The sequence below is a fragment of the Falco rusticolus genome, chromosome 7, assembly GCF_015220075.1.
Source record: "Falco rusticolus isolate bFalRus1 chromosome 7, bFalRus1.pri, whole genome shotgun sequence".
In the NCBI taxonomy this organism is placed as follows: domain Eukaryota; kingdom Metazoa; phylum Chordata; class Aves; order Falconiformes; family Falconidae; genus Falco; species Falco rusticolus.
The window spans coordinates 13432626-13450941 of NC_051193.1; the positions used below are offsets into that span (position 1 = coordinate 13432626).

Genomic DNA, 18316 nt, shown 5'->3' on the forward strand with positions numbered 1-18316 from the left:
TTGTGAAGGACTCACTTTCTATTGAAATAGCGAAGCATGCCATCTAAACAAAACATAAATTAATTTCTGAACAGCATATCTATAAAAGGAAACAAGACAAATACAAAGCAACTTTTTTCCCCCCTCTTCATTTCAGAAAGGAATTAATCAAATGTCTTGACCAAAACTTAACCTTTTCCGCTTATTATTCCAGTCTGCCACATCTACAGGAAATAATCACCAAAACAGATGGAATGAATAGATATTTTTACCTCCCAGTGGCTGAACACCAGCTGCGGACTGGCCAGGCCACTAGTTCTCTTCCTGATTTCATCAGCAAAACCAAAGCTTTCTGCTACTGGCAGGACTGCCTTAATAATAAACACATCCGTCCCCTCTTTCATCTCCTCTTGTAACACTCTGCCTTCTCTTCTGGACAAGACAGCATACACACGACCTGCAAAGACATAATTTTTATGAGCTTACCAATGTATTTATTTTCTGCATCATGAAGATAAATACATAAATATTTGCTTGGGAAAATTCATCATTGAGTAAAATTCATCATTTCTTTGGCTAAAATTCTTTCTTGGAAGCAGATTAATTAAGTGGACCCATTAAATTCAAGCAAACAACATGTTTTCCCAGTACAATGTGCAGAACCATATGAGTAACATTTAACACATCATTACAGCTGTACGGATTTAGACAATGCTTGTACTAGGTGCATTTTATACAATCATATGACTATTTTCTTAAAGGCACTTTGCCAGGTTATGTACCTGACTTGCTTTACTTCTTATAACCAAGTATTTGAGAAACATTACTCAGTTATCAAGCACTGGAACAGGCTGCTCAGGAAAGTGGTTGAATCACCATCCCCGGAGGTATTCAAATGATGTGTAGATGTGGCGCTTAGGAATGTGGTTTATTGGTGGAGATAGAGTGCCAGGTTAACAGTTGGACTCAATGATTTTAAAGGTCTTTTCCAACCGAAATGATTCTATGATTCTAAGACATATCACTGTGCTTCAGGAATCATATCTTAGCTACCTTCAGAAGTTTGTTTGGATCCCCATGTACCTGTATGGTACTTGTCCCAGATACTGCAGTGCTATTCTAATCACAGAAAGCTGGTTTATCTGAAATACTACATATTTATCGTGCTTAATATGTTCAATTAGTTTTTTAATTAATTCAGTCTTTAGTCATGTCTAATTTTTATTTTTCTTTAACAAATTAATATTCAATCCATTGAAATACAGTGTCTATACCATGAAAGTAGGAGATGTGAAAATGGCCATGTTTGACTTTATGGTAGGCTTTAGGTTAATTTTGGAAAATGTTTTTGCAAATTTATGGGTTAAGCATTCTACAGATAAATACTAACAAACACATTTGTGTTGATCAAGGTAATAAAAACACAATACAACCTATGTACTGAAGAAAGTGCTTTAGGAATGCTTTCATTTACAAATAGATAGTAAGTATTGGATGCAAAAATTAATTTTAAAAGTACCTTGCCATGAAGAACAAGTTTATATCAATTTCTAAGAGGTTCAAATATTTTCTATTATATTGCACTTAAAAAACACAAATGCATATTGCTACCTTTTAAACAGCTGGGCAAAACTGACTCTTACTGGAAATAAATAGAAATATGCATTACTTCATAATACTTGCCACCTTTTCTCACTTGACAAAGATTTCGTTACATATTATAGCCACAGATATTGATTTGCATATATACTGTAAGCCTTCTGCAGGATACCAGAGAAAATATTGCAGTGGGTTCATGTGCCTTTATTTTTTAAATACAGAATCTGATCCTTGTTCAAGGCACTCCACACAAGCACACAGCTAGTACTGTTACATCTTCCTGTCAGATGCAGGTAATGAAGCATCAGTTCAGCACCAATCATTTCAAGAGTTTATAGTTCTCTAATAAAATGGGGGTTGAAGTGTTTTTTCTGTCATAACTGATAATTTTCTCTGCTCCTGCCCTTACCAGGACCTCCTCGCTGTTCCACTGACTGAACTTCACCTTTACGATGAACAATAGTCTTCTTATGGCTCACAAGGAAATGGAGGAAATACTTAAAATTCTATACTTAAAATCATAAAAAAGATTAAGGCATTCTGAAGATAAGTCACTGAGCTTGCCAGGGATGTACAGCCTTTGTTAACATAACTAGCAATTTCAATTCCATGGAAATTTCAGTGAGTCCAGAAAATTCTCAGATATGAAAGAGTCTTATCTCAGCACAGCTCACAAGTCACTAACTGCTTTAAAATGCGAGTTTAAACATACACGCTGCAAAAGAGCACCACATCATGGTCACTGTACATACTGTGTATGTACTACACAGTATATATTAAAGCTATTTGTTAAAGCAAGTAAGTTCAAAACCACTTTATAGGTTATTAACATTATAATTATTAAAATAAATATTTTAAGTTAAGTAAGACATAGAAAACTTTGCACACATATTAATGAGGTAAGGTAACATTTATGAAAAAGCACTTTAGATGCACATTTTTTGGCCATAACCCACTGAAGATTATTCTTTGAAAACATATAAGCCAGAAGACAATTTATAGCTTACTAAATGGTTTCTAGCTGCATGTATTTCATTCAAGCAGTCTGGAGTATTGCCTTAATCAATGCTATCACAAAGAAGCTATATAAGGTCTTCCGTTTTACCACTATGGGCAGACAGCAGTATACTGAAGAAATACTGGTTCTACCGCTACACTAATTAGTTGAATGGATTTAGCAGCATCAATCACCACGAAATACTGTTAAGATCTTCCTGTTTGAAGCAGTTAAAGCAGTTATTTTGAAAACGTGATACTACTTCAAGAACAGCTTCAAGGTGCTGTAACACAGAGAACAAACCTGTGCATAAGACTCACTTTAAATACATATTAAGACCAGCTCCTTCAGTCCTGTTCACCACTTTACTGAAGGATATTTCAGTGCATTAAGTGGAAACACTAAACTCATTTCCGTACTCCCTGCACGCAAAAAAAATAAAATAATTAAGCTTCATACTGGAAAGCAATACTGTGGAAGGACAACAGGATCAGCATTTGCAAGAGCCATGGGGCCATCACAAATTCAGTAAACAGGGAAGGATGAGCTGCTCTTCTGTTTTGGAAGCTGCAGGTTTTCACTCATACAACTGAGCCAGAGGTAATATTACAAATTGATTTGCACTGTCCCCTAAAATGCTGTGATCCAAAATTTTAATATTTTTATTTTTAAAAAAATAAAGACATAAGAATTGCTATGAAAATCCAAGCCCAAAAGCTACAAACTGAGTCTGGTAAAGTATCTTCCCAACTAAGTTTCAATGACATCAGCAAAATGAAAAGACAGTCCAGCTTTCAGTCTCCGGAACACCTAGACTAAGGAAGAAGAGCTCAAAAGGTAGGAATATCAACAGGCAAAAGCTAATAATAATTAAACACATGATACTAGTTCAGAATATTCTTCAGCTTTGGGGAGTTTACATAGAAGTTCCATAAAGCAGGATTGTGTAAAAATGAATTTTTCTAGTGAACTAATTGTAGGAATGAGATGCTCCAAGTAATACCCGCTGGGAAACATCAGATGTATGCGGGACCCAAGTCTAAACCCAAGGCCTGTTACACTGGACATGTATAAGCTTGCAAGCCATTACTGCGTGCTTCCTCCCTTGCTCCCCTCCTCAGCTCCAGTTCAGTTTATTTTCATTGTCAGAAAAGTCTGATGGAAAAACCTTTATATACCGAAATAAGGAACTTTATAAAAGAACTAGCTTTCTCAGAAGCTAACAGCTTAGAAACAAGCAGATTAATGTGAAGATAGATTAAACTCAACTGGGTATCAACATACGGAAGATCAAACAAAAGAATAAAGTTACAAAAGTCAGTGGTTTATCACATGTCAACTGCCAAGTCTTACTTGTTAGCATGTGTGCTCTTCACTTCCCCTAACGAGGATGCAATTTATTAGCTTAAAACTTCCCTAATAAAAATTAAACCCATTAATTTGTAATGAACTAAGTGCATGTCCATGGTTATTACCACACAACTCACACTCATTAGCCTGGACTAATTTTCTTGCATGCCTGAATCCTAAATTACACTCATTAAGATAAATAATTATATATTTTTATATATATTTTTTTATATATATATGTATATGTGCACATTAGAAAGCCATGTTTCCATTTGGTTTTATGGCACAACTTATCAGCTGATGCATGTTAATCACTATAAACAATCATGCTTTTCCAGCAGTGGGCATTTTCAAAACCAGCAATTCACACAGTGTTTTTGTTATTTGAAATTTGATAATTTCCCTGTAGTTTGAGGTAGCAATTCAGACGTATTGTGCTCCTGGACCAGTAATGAGTAATGCTACAAAGTCTAATTGGACAGGCATTCTTACATGTTAAAAAATAATTAAAGACAGTTTGAAATGCAGAAGTTCTACGTCATAGGAAGTTGTAGTTTAAGGTAATGCGCTAATAAGCTTACAGCAGGACACCTTTAACCAGGCCTGCTAGAGGGTACCTCCAGAAAGGAACAGGACCGCGCATCCGTACAAAAAAATTGCTCATTCAAAGGTACTTCTTTTCACTACATGCAGTTGTAAATTCTTCTCCTCAGACCAATCTGGTTTGTATACTGCTATCGTTATGCTTGTATGCAAAACAGATGAGATTTTTACAACAATTAACAAATCTTTAATTATTGGATGTGAAATATACTATAATTTCTGTCATGATTAGTATAGTCAATTTACTGATAGCTTAAATGCAATGGAAGTTAGTTTTAACAAAAATCTTGGTGCACTGGATCAGACTCAGCGTGCAAGCAACTCCCACGGAAAACTCCAAGATGTTATGTTAACTAAGTGGTGTTGCAAGTAGGTCATAAAACCAAGTTTAAGTAGCTGTAAGTGGTAAGGTAATGTAACTGACATGAATTTGGTATGCACTGGGTTTGCAGTCAGTAACTTGCATACCAGAAGGATACAGATGCTACTGAAAAAAAAACACCCCATAATCAAAAAACTACTCAACTTTCTTTTTTTCCTGAACATCTTGAAATAGCATTTACTAAGATTCTGCACTCATTTTTAAAACAGGATAGGTTTCCTCATGTCTTCATGAAACTAATGCTTAATTATGAGGCACAATATTGATATTCATGTTTACTCAGGTTGATATTATAAAAACTTCATAAAAAGGCAACATTTGGTACCTTGCACTTAGTATAGCATTGCTATTTATGCATATGCTTCAGATAAGCACAATGAATGCTGAATTTTCATTCAGAATATTATAAAGACTACAGGCATCACAGAGTCATTGTAATCTACTGGAGAACTATGTAAAAGGCTTCTGATAAAACTTTTAATGAAGTTATACTTCCTGATACAGCCTAATTTATAAAACCTTACCTTAGAACTCAGAAAGAAAATTCTTGACAAAGGTTTATTTTGTCTGTCTTACCTAAAACTTCTGCAGTAGCCATAATTTCACATGTGTACATTGCTGCCATAAGCCTCTGTGGTTTTGCTTGCAAAGCATAACGACAAGCTTCCTTCATGGTGGCAATCAGTTGTCCAGAGAAGGGACCATAACAATCTGCAAGTAAAACTTCTCCCTTGTGTTTACTAATTTTCTCAGTTGATTTTGTAACACTTTGACTGCTGTCCTGGTGTTCATTCACACTGCAAACTTCATCAGCACAACTACTCGTTAGAGCAGCATCTTCATTTTGTTTATGTTCTACGGCATCACAGTTCCCTGAATCCTGACTGCTAGTCGACAGCATCTCTCCAACTTTATTTATTTCCCATTTTTCCACTGTAAAACAAACACCCATGAGGGGTTCTTCACACATGGGACCTGAAAGCGTAGCCAGCTGAAATCCACTTACTATGCTGTTGTCAAAGTCTCTGTATTTACTTGCTTCTTTCACAGCGTTCCCAAGGCACTGCCACACAGATCTTTTATAGCCCTCAAAATTATATAACAAAATATTAGGCCCACACTTCCGTGGTCCAAATGACCAGATCTGATCAACAGCATTTCTCCACTTTCTTCCCTGCAGATTTTGCTCCAACTTTTGTTTGAATTCCTTGATCCTATCCAGAGTCTTCTGATTTATCTCATGGGTTTTTTTCTCTTCATTCAGAGATGTGTTGAGTTGCTCCATAGTTCGAATTAAGTCGCTGTTTTCTTCAAGAAGTCGAGTTACCTCCTCAGGAAGTGGCACTGCTCTTACGCTGAGAGTAGCTTGTTTATTTGGAGTAGATATTGTAATAAGCCCATCTGAATCAACTTGAACTCCTTCAGGAATTTTATTTGGGTCCTCTTTTGTTTGGTGTATGACAGCAACTTTCTGCTGTTTTCCTATTTCTTCATTCACCATATCGACTTTTGGAGGTCTTGTTATTGTCTCTCGGAATGGTATAATAGGTGCTGATACACTAATCTGTACCTTTGCAAACCTGTAAAATAGAAGTTTAAAAATTAGTTTAAAATTTAAAAAAAGACTTTTAAACTTGGGTGTGGGAGGTAGGGCAATAGCCTTAACATGGAACAGATGTTCATGAATAAATCTGACTGCAACACAGATTACTAGGTAATGCATTTCAAACTCTTAAAAACTTTGTCATGTAACTCAAAAGAGAAGTATTGCCTCTTATGTCTTCAGGTAGAATTGGAAAGGAACTGAAGAAAATGAAAGAAAAAGCATTGCTGTGCCTCCATGTAAGTTACCAGTTCACCCACATCTTGGCAACTATGTGCTGCTGTTCTCTCCCCTCAAACCAGATACAACTTAACTAGAAAAATGTGAGGCTAAGGATGATGAAAGGTATGAGAGTACAAAAGCAGCCTTCAGCCTGCAACAGAGGTCTACAAAATCATGAGGGCATGGGGAAGGCTGATCAGGATTAACCGACAAGGAAACCACAACAGGCCGGGACCAGAAAATGGTTACGGCCCAGGAAAACATTACGGTTACTCTGTTTTTACTCTTTCCCAGACATCTGCTCCAGGCCACGCTGCTGCAGACAGCACTGAGCAAGATGGATACTTGATCTGAACCACTACAGCTGTTCATACAGCAAGACACTCTGAAAAGATGAAGCACTGGGTAAGCTGAACAGGCTTTTGTAAAGAAGTGTGGAGCCGCAGCTGTACAACCTTGTAGGTTTAGCTCAAGTACCCTCTCTGCAGTGAAGAGCGTTTGGCACGCTGATACTCCCATCTTCTCCACACTCCTGGCACAGCAGATTCAAATCTGTGCGTAATACTGTGCTGCCCTTGTCTGTGAAACCAGCACTGCAGCACAGAAGCAGGAGCATTAATGTAGGAAAAAAAAGCTTTTGGCAAATTCATAGTGTGATTAGCTAGCCAAAGCCTTAACCACTATTCTCCTCACAAACGTAAAGGATCATTCATAATTATGATCTTGTAACAAACGTAAATACACAAGGCACTGTTCTGAAGGTGGCAGTCAATGACTGCCTGCATTGGGTTGTACCAGCAGATAGGGACACATTTGTTACCGAATTATGCCAGGTAATTATTTCGTGTGTAGACCTGTCATTAGCAGCAGCCCTTTCTCTGCTATAAAGCAAAACACAATCCCTCTCTCTCATACATCCCAAGTAGCTTTATACTGTACAGTCACTTCAATAAAAATCAAGCTTTTTTTTTTTTTTAATTAAGTTACTTATGTGAGTACAGCTTATACAAAACTAAAACATAAAAAAGCAGCTATGGGAGATAATTAAAATAAATTGACCATTAACTACAGACAAAAATTAAACTATCAATTCTACACCAGAAAACCCTATTATTTCAGGTCATTAAATGCTTTTCAGTTTGTTAGAAGAGTTTATATTGGAAGATTCTCAAAGATAATAATATTTCCTAATGGAAGAAAATAAACAAATTTTTAATGCTGTGGTGAATCTTATTTGTGGGCTAATTAAGAAAAAGTAAATTTGATCTTTGCCTTTAAGGAACCACGGAAAGCACAAAATAAAATGGGGTATGAGACTGTAGGTAAAGATTTTGGTCTTTTTCCATGCCAAAAGAAAAGAAAAAAATGTTACCAGTGCAGTTCAGCCTGTTAAACTATAATTCATATTCTGCTTTGCAAGAAATGTACCAATTTTTAAAGGAATTGTTTCAGGTCAAGAGTTGAAAGATACAACCTAAAAAACTTTCTTTTTTCTTTTGAACTAAATTGGGAAGATAGTCTACACAGTGAAAAAAACTCTGATTTGGAAATAAAAACATTTAGGAAATACCAAGTACAGTAGACCACAATAAGAGAGAATGACAGAAGTTTCAACAATATTGTAGTATTGGCATTTATAACAGTGATGAAGTGTGATTATTAAGGAACTGATATATTTTCCACAACAATGCTATTAACCAACAGCAATGTTTTTCAGATTAGTTTGTATTTATTATTTGTCTTTAAGTGAGTACTTTGCATGAAAACTTTCACTACACTTTAAAAAAAGTATTCCACAAGATAAGAAAATAAAATACTAGCAATTAAAATGCTCTAGAAATAAAATCTTCACATCTTTGAGTATGCCACCATGTTATTTTACCACCCAGCCAGGAAGTGCCAGATTTGTTAGCTTTCATATATTTAATAAACATCTCTATATTTATTCATAAAGGATCACCTTTTTTATCTTCAGGTGCAACTTCATGACCAGAACATCCTGCATGGTATTTTATCTCTGTACTGTAATCACAGAGGCTGAAAATTGCCAATGGCACCATGGCAAACCCCTGGGTTTTCCGTAACTATGAAATGGATGTTTATTAAGTGCACATAATCAGCATCTTGTTCAAATACATTCAGGATTTAATGCCGCTGAAGACAGTGGAATGTTGAAAGCTTCCCATCAAATCTGGAAAACAGCCTATATTTTTCACCTCATCTAAAGGGGAAAAACAATAGTCTCATAGAAAAATCTCAAGAGGAAACAGCTTGTTTGGAAATGAAATGTTCCTACCACTGGTAAAATGGTAATCCTGTGTCTTCAAAGATTTGTAACAGCTTTTTCTAGCTACATAACCTAAAAATTATATTCTACTGATTATTATCTCACTGTTACAACCTGTGGTATAGCAAGCTAGCACCAGATCAATGTACAATGGGGTTTGGTCTATTTATTTGAGCAATGAAGGTATAAAAATAATGTTTGATTCTGCCAGCTGAATTAGGCTCAGTTTTAAAAACACATGGCGAAAACAAGACCATAATTGGAATGACCTGTTTCTAAGGCCCAGATACTATTTACTTTCATTTATCCCACTAATGAACTAGAGATAGAACTACTCTATAAACTAATGAACTAATAGAACTACTTTATTACACAAAGGGAAAGTTAGTTTTTTGATAAGTCACTGATCCCTGTAAAGGAGGTGCAGTTAGATTTTCATGCTGCTATAGTCTACATTCAAAACCAAAATTAACGAAAATTACGTTGCAGTATGCATAACTTAAAGGATGAATTACCTACATGATTGCATGGCCATCTGTGAGGTTAATACAATGCATTCAGGAATACTCAATACTTCAGCTCTATCACTCTAAAGCTGAAATATTTTGCTGTAATCAGTTTTAGAATAGCCACTTCTCTGCATCAAGCCTCAGTTCTATTAGTAACACCTACAGCTGAAAGCTAGTAGCTCAATAGCTGCCTGCAAATAAAACCACCACAACTACCACTACCTGAAATCACAGGTACTGATAGCCAAGCAAACGCAGCTCAAAGTAACTCGTTAGTTTTAATCTGTATGATTTGAACCTTGAGAAACCACCAAAGGCTCTGTCCTTTACACCATGGACTACATGGTCCCAGGAGCAATAAAGCAACTCACTCCAAATACTTAACAAGTCTGGGAAGAGTGATGATTAACATCACTGTTTCTGTGACTGGCAATCTTGGTCTTTATAAATCCCCTTTTATTAAAGCTCGCACTAAGCCTTCATGAGAGCTACAATTCATTTTATCAAAAAGTGTTCCACACCAGATTATTTTAGAAGCCGTTAGTCTAGACTCCAAGAAAGTGCAACTCGAGGAAAAAAACTAGGATAGTTTTCTATCAAGCTAGGATAGCATCTGGATTTTTATTGCAACTAAGCATGAACAGAAACTGCCAAGGGTTATTCCACAGAGAATGGAAATGAAGCACTGCTTTACTCAGGCAACCAGCATTACATTAACAGAAATAATTTTGTCCTTTGGTCTGATAACCAGTATTATAACAGTTTCATAATATAAAGGGATGCTTTAAAGTCAGCTGAAACATTTTAGGTATATCAAATGTTGTGAGTAATGGCAAGCAAAAAAGGAATAATGATTTATTATGTTTACCTGACAGACCCAAAATTCAGAGTTGTGTATCCCCCTTAACCACTCATGAGGTCTGATCAGGTCCATTAAATGACAACAAAAGGACTAACCAAAATTTCCTAAGTTCTAGTAAATTTTGGCAATCATAAAAAAGTTGCAGAGGAAAAGCAAATGTAATCATGAGCTTTATTTACATGGGATTCAAAAAACAGATCTGTCCTTTTTGCAGTTTTCCCATGTACTTGTATTATACTTCAAAACAAAAAACAAAAACAAAAAGAAAAAGGCTCCACACCACCACCTTCATTCTCTTTGTTTCTCATTCTGAACAGGGTAATTTAATCCCCTCGTGCTTAGTATTTGCAATGCTCTTTGGACAGAAAGTTCTAAAACTTTCTGTTGTAAAATGCAGAAAATAAAATGCTCGAAGTTAAAAGGTCTAATTTATTACTCTATTCAAAAAGCGCTAATTAGGAAGAAAAAAGAAAAATAAGTGTAGGTATATTAGGCAGAACATCCATATTTAATCATTTAGATAAACATGGATGACACTGATCTTTTACTTGTTTCCATGTCTCTTCACATCTTTGACAGTATCACTTGAGCATAATTTTCTAAATACATACTGGGAAAGCTAAAATTAAATATGTGCCTTTGAAAAAGTTTGATTGAAGTCCCAACAAAGACAATTCAGTGTAGTTTCAACTCAGCAGAACCTCCTCAGTTTCTGTAATTACTCAAAAAATGTCAACTCTTCAAAAAATAGTTGATGCTATTATGATAGATGCTGAGACCAGAATCCTGCCCTGCTACATCAAGCAGCACTTAAGCATTTTGAATAACCATTCCCAATATTTTGGGGAAAAAATTTGTGGGTAACAGTTTAAGCGCATTATACTCTGTCTCAACCCCTAGTTCACAAGTTGCTATTCCAAACTACGTGCGTTTAGAAGTTAAATATTTGTAGAGAAACACACAGAGCTAATATAACTAACATTTCAGACCACAACTTTTCGTCTTCACACTTTAATAGTTAATAGTTTAAATAGTTAACTGATGCAAAGTTTACCGCTGTCAGAACTCACATGGAATCCCTGTGCAAGGCAGGGAACCCTTCACTTGTCCTCCTACAAAATGGGGAGAGAAGGAAGGGACAATTCTTGTCCCACAAGCTAGTATGTGAGGTCTGGCAGCTAAGTCCTTAGAGATGGCTAGAAGGAGCACAAGCTAGTAAATACAGTTGCTCCCAACTAATTTTGGGAGCTGGTCCACAAGTGAGAGAAAATGGCAGCATGAACCAAATGTCAAATCCAAGTGGGTCATAGTGGGAGCCCTGCTAGTCTGTGCCCTCAGGTGTTTCTCGTTTCGGCTTACAATGCCAAAAGCACAGAGTGTTTATGTGCTTTGGTAGTTTGGAACATTGACAACATATTCTTGTGGAATACAAGCAAGGGACACAAAACGGTCATTCCTGGCAGTTTATAATTCTCTTAACAAAAGCCAAATTAGAAAACTACTCAGAAATAACCCAAAATTATGTTCACAAAAGAAGAAGTTAGAGATGTAAATATAGGGACTGCTACTAGCTGCTCACTACAATCCTGTTTCCCCATCACACAACTATTATCTTATTAGTATTTTCCAGATTTTGACCACTGCCATTAATAAAGGCATTTCTACACCTTGCTATGCAAACTGCAGCTAAAGACAGGCACAACCAGTTTTGCTATATTTAGCACATTTCATTCAAGCGAGGCGTATCAATAAATATTGGTTTTGAAAGTGGTAAAAAGTGTTGCACTAAGTTGGAATGAGGATAACCATTAAAACATATATCCAATTTTAAAACTGATCCAGTCTAACTTCCAGATATGACTGTTGTCTGACACCAACTAGAACAAATATGAGTACAGTAAGACAGACATTCAACTATCCATCATCAGGTTTTCTTTTAGGTTTAGAAAGAAAATGACAGTAAAGGTATGTGGACAGAAGTACCAGAATTTTTTTAGTAAATGCAGTTACAGGAAAGGACTGTTTCAAGACAACTGTTCTTCTACCAAGAAATATTAGAAGATACCAAATATATGCATTTATGCTTGCAAAAAATCCTGCTCATTAATAGGGGAACAGATTAACATTAAAAAAAATATTAATGTGAAGAGTAGGATAGAGTGTGCACATACAATTTTGGTCTTGAGCTTTCTAATTTTTGAGAGTGCATTCAGACATGATTCCCCTCACAGGTTTTATTTTGTATAAATGGTACATTACATTCTTAACAGGACTCCTGAACCTATTGCAATTTATCATTTCCAGAAAGTGCCCAAAAGGTGTGTAAGATGTACAGAAGTGATGAGATAGTACCTTCTGCCCAACTTCAGGTAATTTTATAGCTACAAAATGGTGCATTTATGATCCAGTAGTAAAAAAAGTTAGTGGATGAAGCTTCCATTTTACCAGAACACAGATCAAAGATATGCATCTGACAGAGAAATACAACAGACACCTACTGAACTAAAAATATTTCTACCTCCTTGCCCCTCTAACCTTTCTTTCAGGTCATCCAAGCAACGCTGAAGATGAACTTCTCCTGCTGTCACTAGCACATGCTCTCCTGTCTCCTGGATTAAAACTTGGACACACGGATCAGCTTGGTTTAAAAGCTTCATTCCTCTGACCAGCTGAGGCATATCACCTGGCAAAATAAGGTATTATTAACAAAGTAATACTGAAGAAGGAATACTTAAAGTAGGATATACTTAAAGTGAGAAATGGTAACACTCATTTTTATAGAAGTCTAAACACAAAACCACATTTTGGGAATACTCAAAAACTTTCAGCTAAATTCTGAGGTCTTTCTGTGGACACATTTCTGGTTATGAGTCACAAAGAATGGTATGGTTTAAGAGCAGCAACTGAAGACAGAAACTATATTCATAATTTATCTACCAAGAATTTATGCACCGATTATAAAATTCATATTATACAATCATAACCATGGTACACATTTAAATGGATTACCCACTTTTGGTTTACATAGATTTTTTTAATTTTTTTTTTTTTTTTTTTTTTAAACACAATAGGTTTAGTATACCAAACTAGCAAACTGTGACTATATTATCCTACTTCCTACATACAATTAACTCCAGAAAGGGCTCACAACCAATTAAAAAAAAAAAGTTATCAATATGAAGTGCTCAAGAATTTCAGAACTTCACTCCTCATTTGCACAAATTATCAAGAGATAGAATGTTTCTTATTTACTACAACTGTTTAAAGTCGTCATTCAGTAAATAACATTTCTTTGCAATCTTTCATGGTTAAGTGTAGCAACCTGTAAATTGCTAGTGTTTAAAATGCTCCAAAGACACAAATAATAACATGTTAAGTTTACTAAAATAAAAGAAAAATTATTCCGTATGGATTACTTCGAAGGCATAAAAGCGAATGAATCACAGGAAGGATTTAAACTAGCTGGAAGCCACTGAAAAGCTTTAATGTTATTACAACCTGAAAAGGGGAAGAAACGGGGAATGTGAGAGCTTTTCAGTGAAACAAAACACAGCTGTTCCCAAAATGAAGGTGTTTAAAAAGAGTTGCCTTAAAGTTAATGGAGAAAGAACAACACCAGCTGAGTCAAATTTCGCTAGATTACATCAAAGCTATGCATAAACACATCATGTCAGCAGCCTTTCATAATTAATACAATTTAAAAAAATTGATTATGATTCCTTTTTCTTACTTTACATATGGGGTGAAGAATACCCATAGGCTTTCTAGGAATGCATATTCATATTCAGAAAGAAAAGTGACATTAAACTTGTCATTCACTTGGAAACTATTAAAAGAAATATGATATTGTATATTTAATGCTAAGCTTGTGAGGGTATAATAGAAACATATCCTTGAAAACTAGACATAAAAATAAAATAAACAGTGGAAAACACACAGTGTTAGTTCACATAGCCAACAAAGTTGAACAAATACTTTCAACCTTATCTTCTACATTTAAGCCCACCGAAAGGGATGCACAGATTTAATTTTTTTCTTTTAGAACTTACGGTAACCATACAGGAAAATTTTGACATGAATGTGAAGACATGCAGTAATTTTGTAAAATATACATAGGGAAATAATTTGCATTTATTTGAGTCATTTTCCAAATAAGCAGATGTTCTTTTGAAGTAGGTTTGCTGTAGAAATCCAAGGCACCCATATGTGACAATTTGCTAGGGCCACCTCAAGACTATATGCAGCTCACTGGACAACCGATTGCTTTCAAACTGCAATAGTGATATTATGTTTGTCTTCCTATTACTACAAGCTGCAGTTGAATTTCAGGAAACCTTTGCAAGTGTACCTTTGAGGTTTCTGTTGCTCTAAGAAATTTAGTTCAAACCTGACACAGATTCAGAAGTTACCAGGGAGGAGTAATTAAGTAATGGTGTAAGAATGATAGGGATTCATTTTCTTGAAAAAAAAATGACCCCAAAAATCAGTCTAGAATTACATCCCTTAAACATTTTCAACTTAATACTACACTCAGCAGAACCATTAATTTCCAATACTTTCAAAACGGCTTTAACAAATACACCATGAATGATACAAGATTATCTGTTATTCAAACATGCGGGATAAATAGCTGCTAAGCTGCCCAATCACTTTCTGAAAAACATGTAATCTTAGTGTTACTGTATTTTGTGGCTAAACAGAAAGCCAGTTATTTTGGTTCCACTAACCCTACAACAACAACAAATGGAAATTGGGCTGAAATTAAAATATAGCCAGAGATATACTAGTCTCTGGTTGAAGGAGGGAGGGGGTGCGAATAATCAGTTAGAAGCAGTACTGCAAGTCTGTACCACAAGTTTCATGATATAGCACAAAAGAATGTCAGTGGAAGTGAAGAACCCAAAGATATACCTCCTTTGACAGTAAAGGAATACTGAACCTTCAAGCATCACGTGGTGTCTTACTTGGGGAACAGCGAAGTCTGACCGCAAAGCGCACAACAAGGTCTTTTGTATCAGCTCACCTGCTGAAACATGACCTAGCCAGCTAGAAGAATTCACGAGGACAATAAAGTATGGTCCTCTAGCAAACATATATATTCATTTTATACTGGGTCAGTCACTAATTCGGTGGATAGATCATAAACTAGCCAGATCGCTAAGGGTAGGAAGCTGCATTGCTACCACACTGAATTTGCATTACCATCCCCTTCTCCTTTAAACTTACTTGGATGCTTTGGTTCAACAGCTACCCGCACAATCGGTGTAGCTTCAAAGTTGAGAGGTGTAAATGGTGGACAAGCTGGCGATGTTGACAGTGTTGCAGACTTTAGCACAACATCTTGCAGGCCTCCTATTCCTAACAGAGTGGAAAAAGAAAAAAACAAAAAATCACCCATAGACATATTAAATGAGACTAAAGGTATGATCATCAAGCTAAAAAAAGCAGAAATTATTCTAATTACAAAAATCAGATTAAAAAACTCCTCATATAATGTATCTGTTAAAATATTTGTGCATAATCTGGGTACTCAAGTCTCTGGTGTGACATTTGGTATTTAAACTCACAGTTTCCATTGCATTCCCCTTCTGTTTTTTAAAAAGGCATGTTTATAAAAGAAGGGGGAAAAGTCCTTGTCCTTTCTGCTCTTAGAATACATCCAGTCCTTTGTACAGCTCAGACTTATTTTTCATGGTTTAAATTCAGAAAAATTTAGACTGCAAAAGCCCTCCAATGGCCACCTAGTCCAGCCTTCAGCCCAAAACAGGCCTAACTTCAAAGTTGTATCAGGTTGTCCAGGGCCTTGTCCAGTCAACTTTTAAAAACCTTCAATAATGGAGACTGCACAGCCTCTGTGGGCAAGTGCCTCCAGTGCTTAATTACTTTTACTGTGAAGAATGTTTGGGTTTTTATTTCCCACCCTATCCCACACTCTTATGCCTATTTGGGATTCCCCTTTTCTGCGATTTGAATCTTGTAAAATTTGATTTATCACGTAGCAAGCTACTAATTCTAATCCTAACGCTTTATAATGCTGGCAAGCTGGAAAAAATTAAGCTTAAATTGTAGTGGTAAGAAAAAAAATAGAAAAATTATTAGCTATAAATTTGCAAAATAGTTGCTGTAAATGCATATTTAGTCTTGGCTGGCTGGCTAGCACATTTAAGACTATTTGAAATTATCGTCTTCAAAGTCCTAACCAACAGGACATCATTCATAATTTAGTCAGAGCTATAAAAACACTAGCAGAAGTGTTTGAGTAATAAAGACAACAAATAAAGATGATATTGATATATACACTCACTTTTCCTGATTCTCCTTCAATCGTAAGCAACGAGCACCGCAGTACTAATGGAGTATAAACTAAATATGCATGTAACTTCTTACAAGAAAGCTGAAACCTTCAGCTCATAATCTATACCTGTTTAAAAAATAAATTCACATTTGTAGATTGAAGAATATTTGTGCTCCTTCCTCCTTATTCTCTCCCACATGCCCAAGTAGTGACAAGAAGAGTTCTTAACCCCAGCTCCCCATTATCACCCTAATACTTTTCCAGGTTCTTTTTTGGCTTAGTCTTCTTTATTTGAGGCCAGAAACAAAGAGGGTCAGCTTCACCCTATGAGATCATGAGGGAGTTTAAATTCTGAAGAGCCAGTCTGCTGCAGAGTTATCAACTGTAGAATCAGGCTGTTTCTATAGCTCCGAAGGCTGAATGTCTGGCCAGTTAGGATATGCCAAAACCTAAAATGTCACTATTTAAGTAAACCTGCTTCAAAATAACTGGAAGCAGAACAGCATTCAATGGCTTTAAATGCAGGATAGCAGATGCTACAAAGAAAATAAATCTGTATAAACTCTGTGTTGCACCTGACCTATGACCAGCATGTATTTCCTCTTTTTCACTTATTCAACATGTGGTTTGAATGAAAAACAAATGCTGGATCATCACCACCACCAGGGACTGAGAAAAGGGATGGGCCCTTTTTATTCTGATCTTCTCCAGCTGGTAAAAGGAAAATGATTTAGAGTGGGAGGTGAACAGCTTCTTTTCACAGTGTGATGTGAACCAGAGAAATCAAGTTACCAAATCCTACTTCAGATAGACTCACTCTTCTCTTAACACACATCACCATACCTCTTACGACCATGAAGAAAACTTAAAGCTCTCTGCCCTTTTGTTTCATGTTTGAAGGTAAAAAGATATGAATTATACTAGTGGCTAGCAACAGTAATACACTAAAAAAAAAAAAATAATAATCTGTCAGTTTTCATGGAAAATCTGTTTGGCTTACAACCCAATTTTTAATTGCTTAACTGTGTGAGCTAGCATAGAGCAGTGTCCAGCCCTGATGAATCCATTTAATTTGCAAATTCTTAGTAACAAATGTTGGCAAAAAAATCCATAAAGATTAAAGGTTCTTAGACACTTTTTTGCATAATATGATTATGACTAACTGCTAATGTATTTTCTGAATAATATTAGAGGAAGATGTAACATAACAAATTCCAAAGCACCACATGACATGTCAATGGAAGAATTCTACTAATTATGCAGATATATAAATCTTAAACTTACTTATTGTTCATATCGCTGAAATTTATACATACTACTGGAGATCACAAATCTCAAATGTGTATTAATATATTAATAACTTGGATAGACTTAGAAAAGCCACTCCAAAATTAAGCTTATAAATATGCCTCCTATTTTAAGGCTGGTTTTGTCCTGTTCATCCCTTTAAGAAAGACACCATTATAACACCCACACACACTTCACATTTCTTTTTGTAGTGCAATAATTATCAAAAAGAAAGGGAAAAAAAAGTAAGAAAAAACTGCTTAGGCAAGAAAGGTGAGACAAACTACTGCTCTTTTGTTTCAGGTTACCTTAAAGAATGAAATACTAAAAAGCATTGCAAG

General features: G+C 35.7%; 1 protein-coding gene across 3 annotated transcripts in view; it reads right to left on the minus strand.

Annotated features, from left to right (window-relative positions):
- Nucleotides 1-18316, minus strand: part of EFL1 (elongation factor like GTPase 1) — an 81292-nt gene that overhangs the window by 12811 nt on the left and 50165 nt on the right. For all 3 annotated transcript variants that reach the window (XM_037395062.1, XM_037395064.1, XM_037395065.1), the window contains 4 exons: nt 15620-15751; nt 12929-13076; nt 5487-6490; nt 252-436 (listed from right to left, as the gene is read on the minus strand). In XM_037395062.1, coding sequence (XP_037250959.1) covers nt 252-436; nt 5487-6490; nt 12929-13076; nt 15620-15751 — 1469 coding nt within the window. The remainder of the gene's footprint in view (nt 1-251; nt 437-5486; nt 6491-12928; nt 13077-15619; nt 15752-18316) is intronic.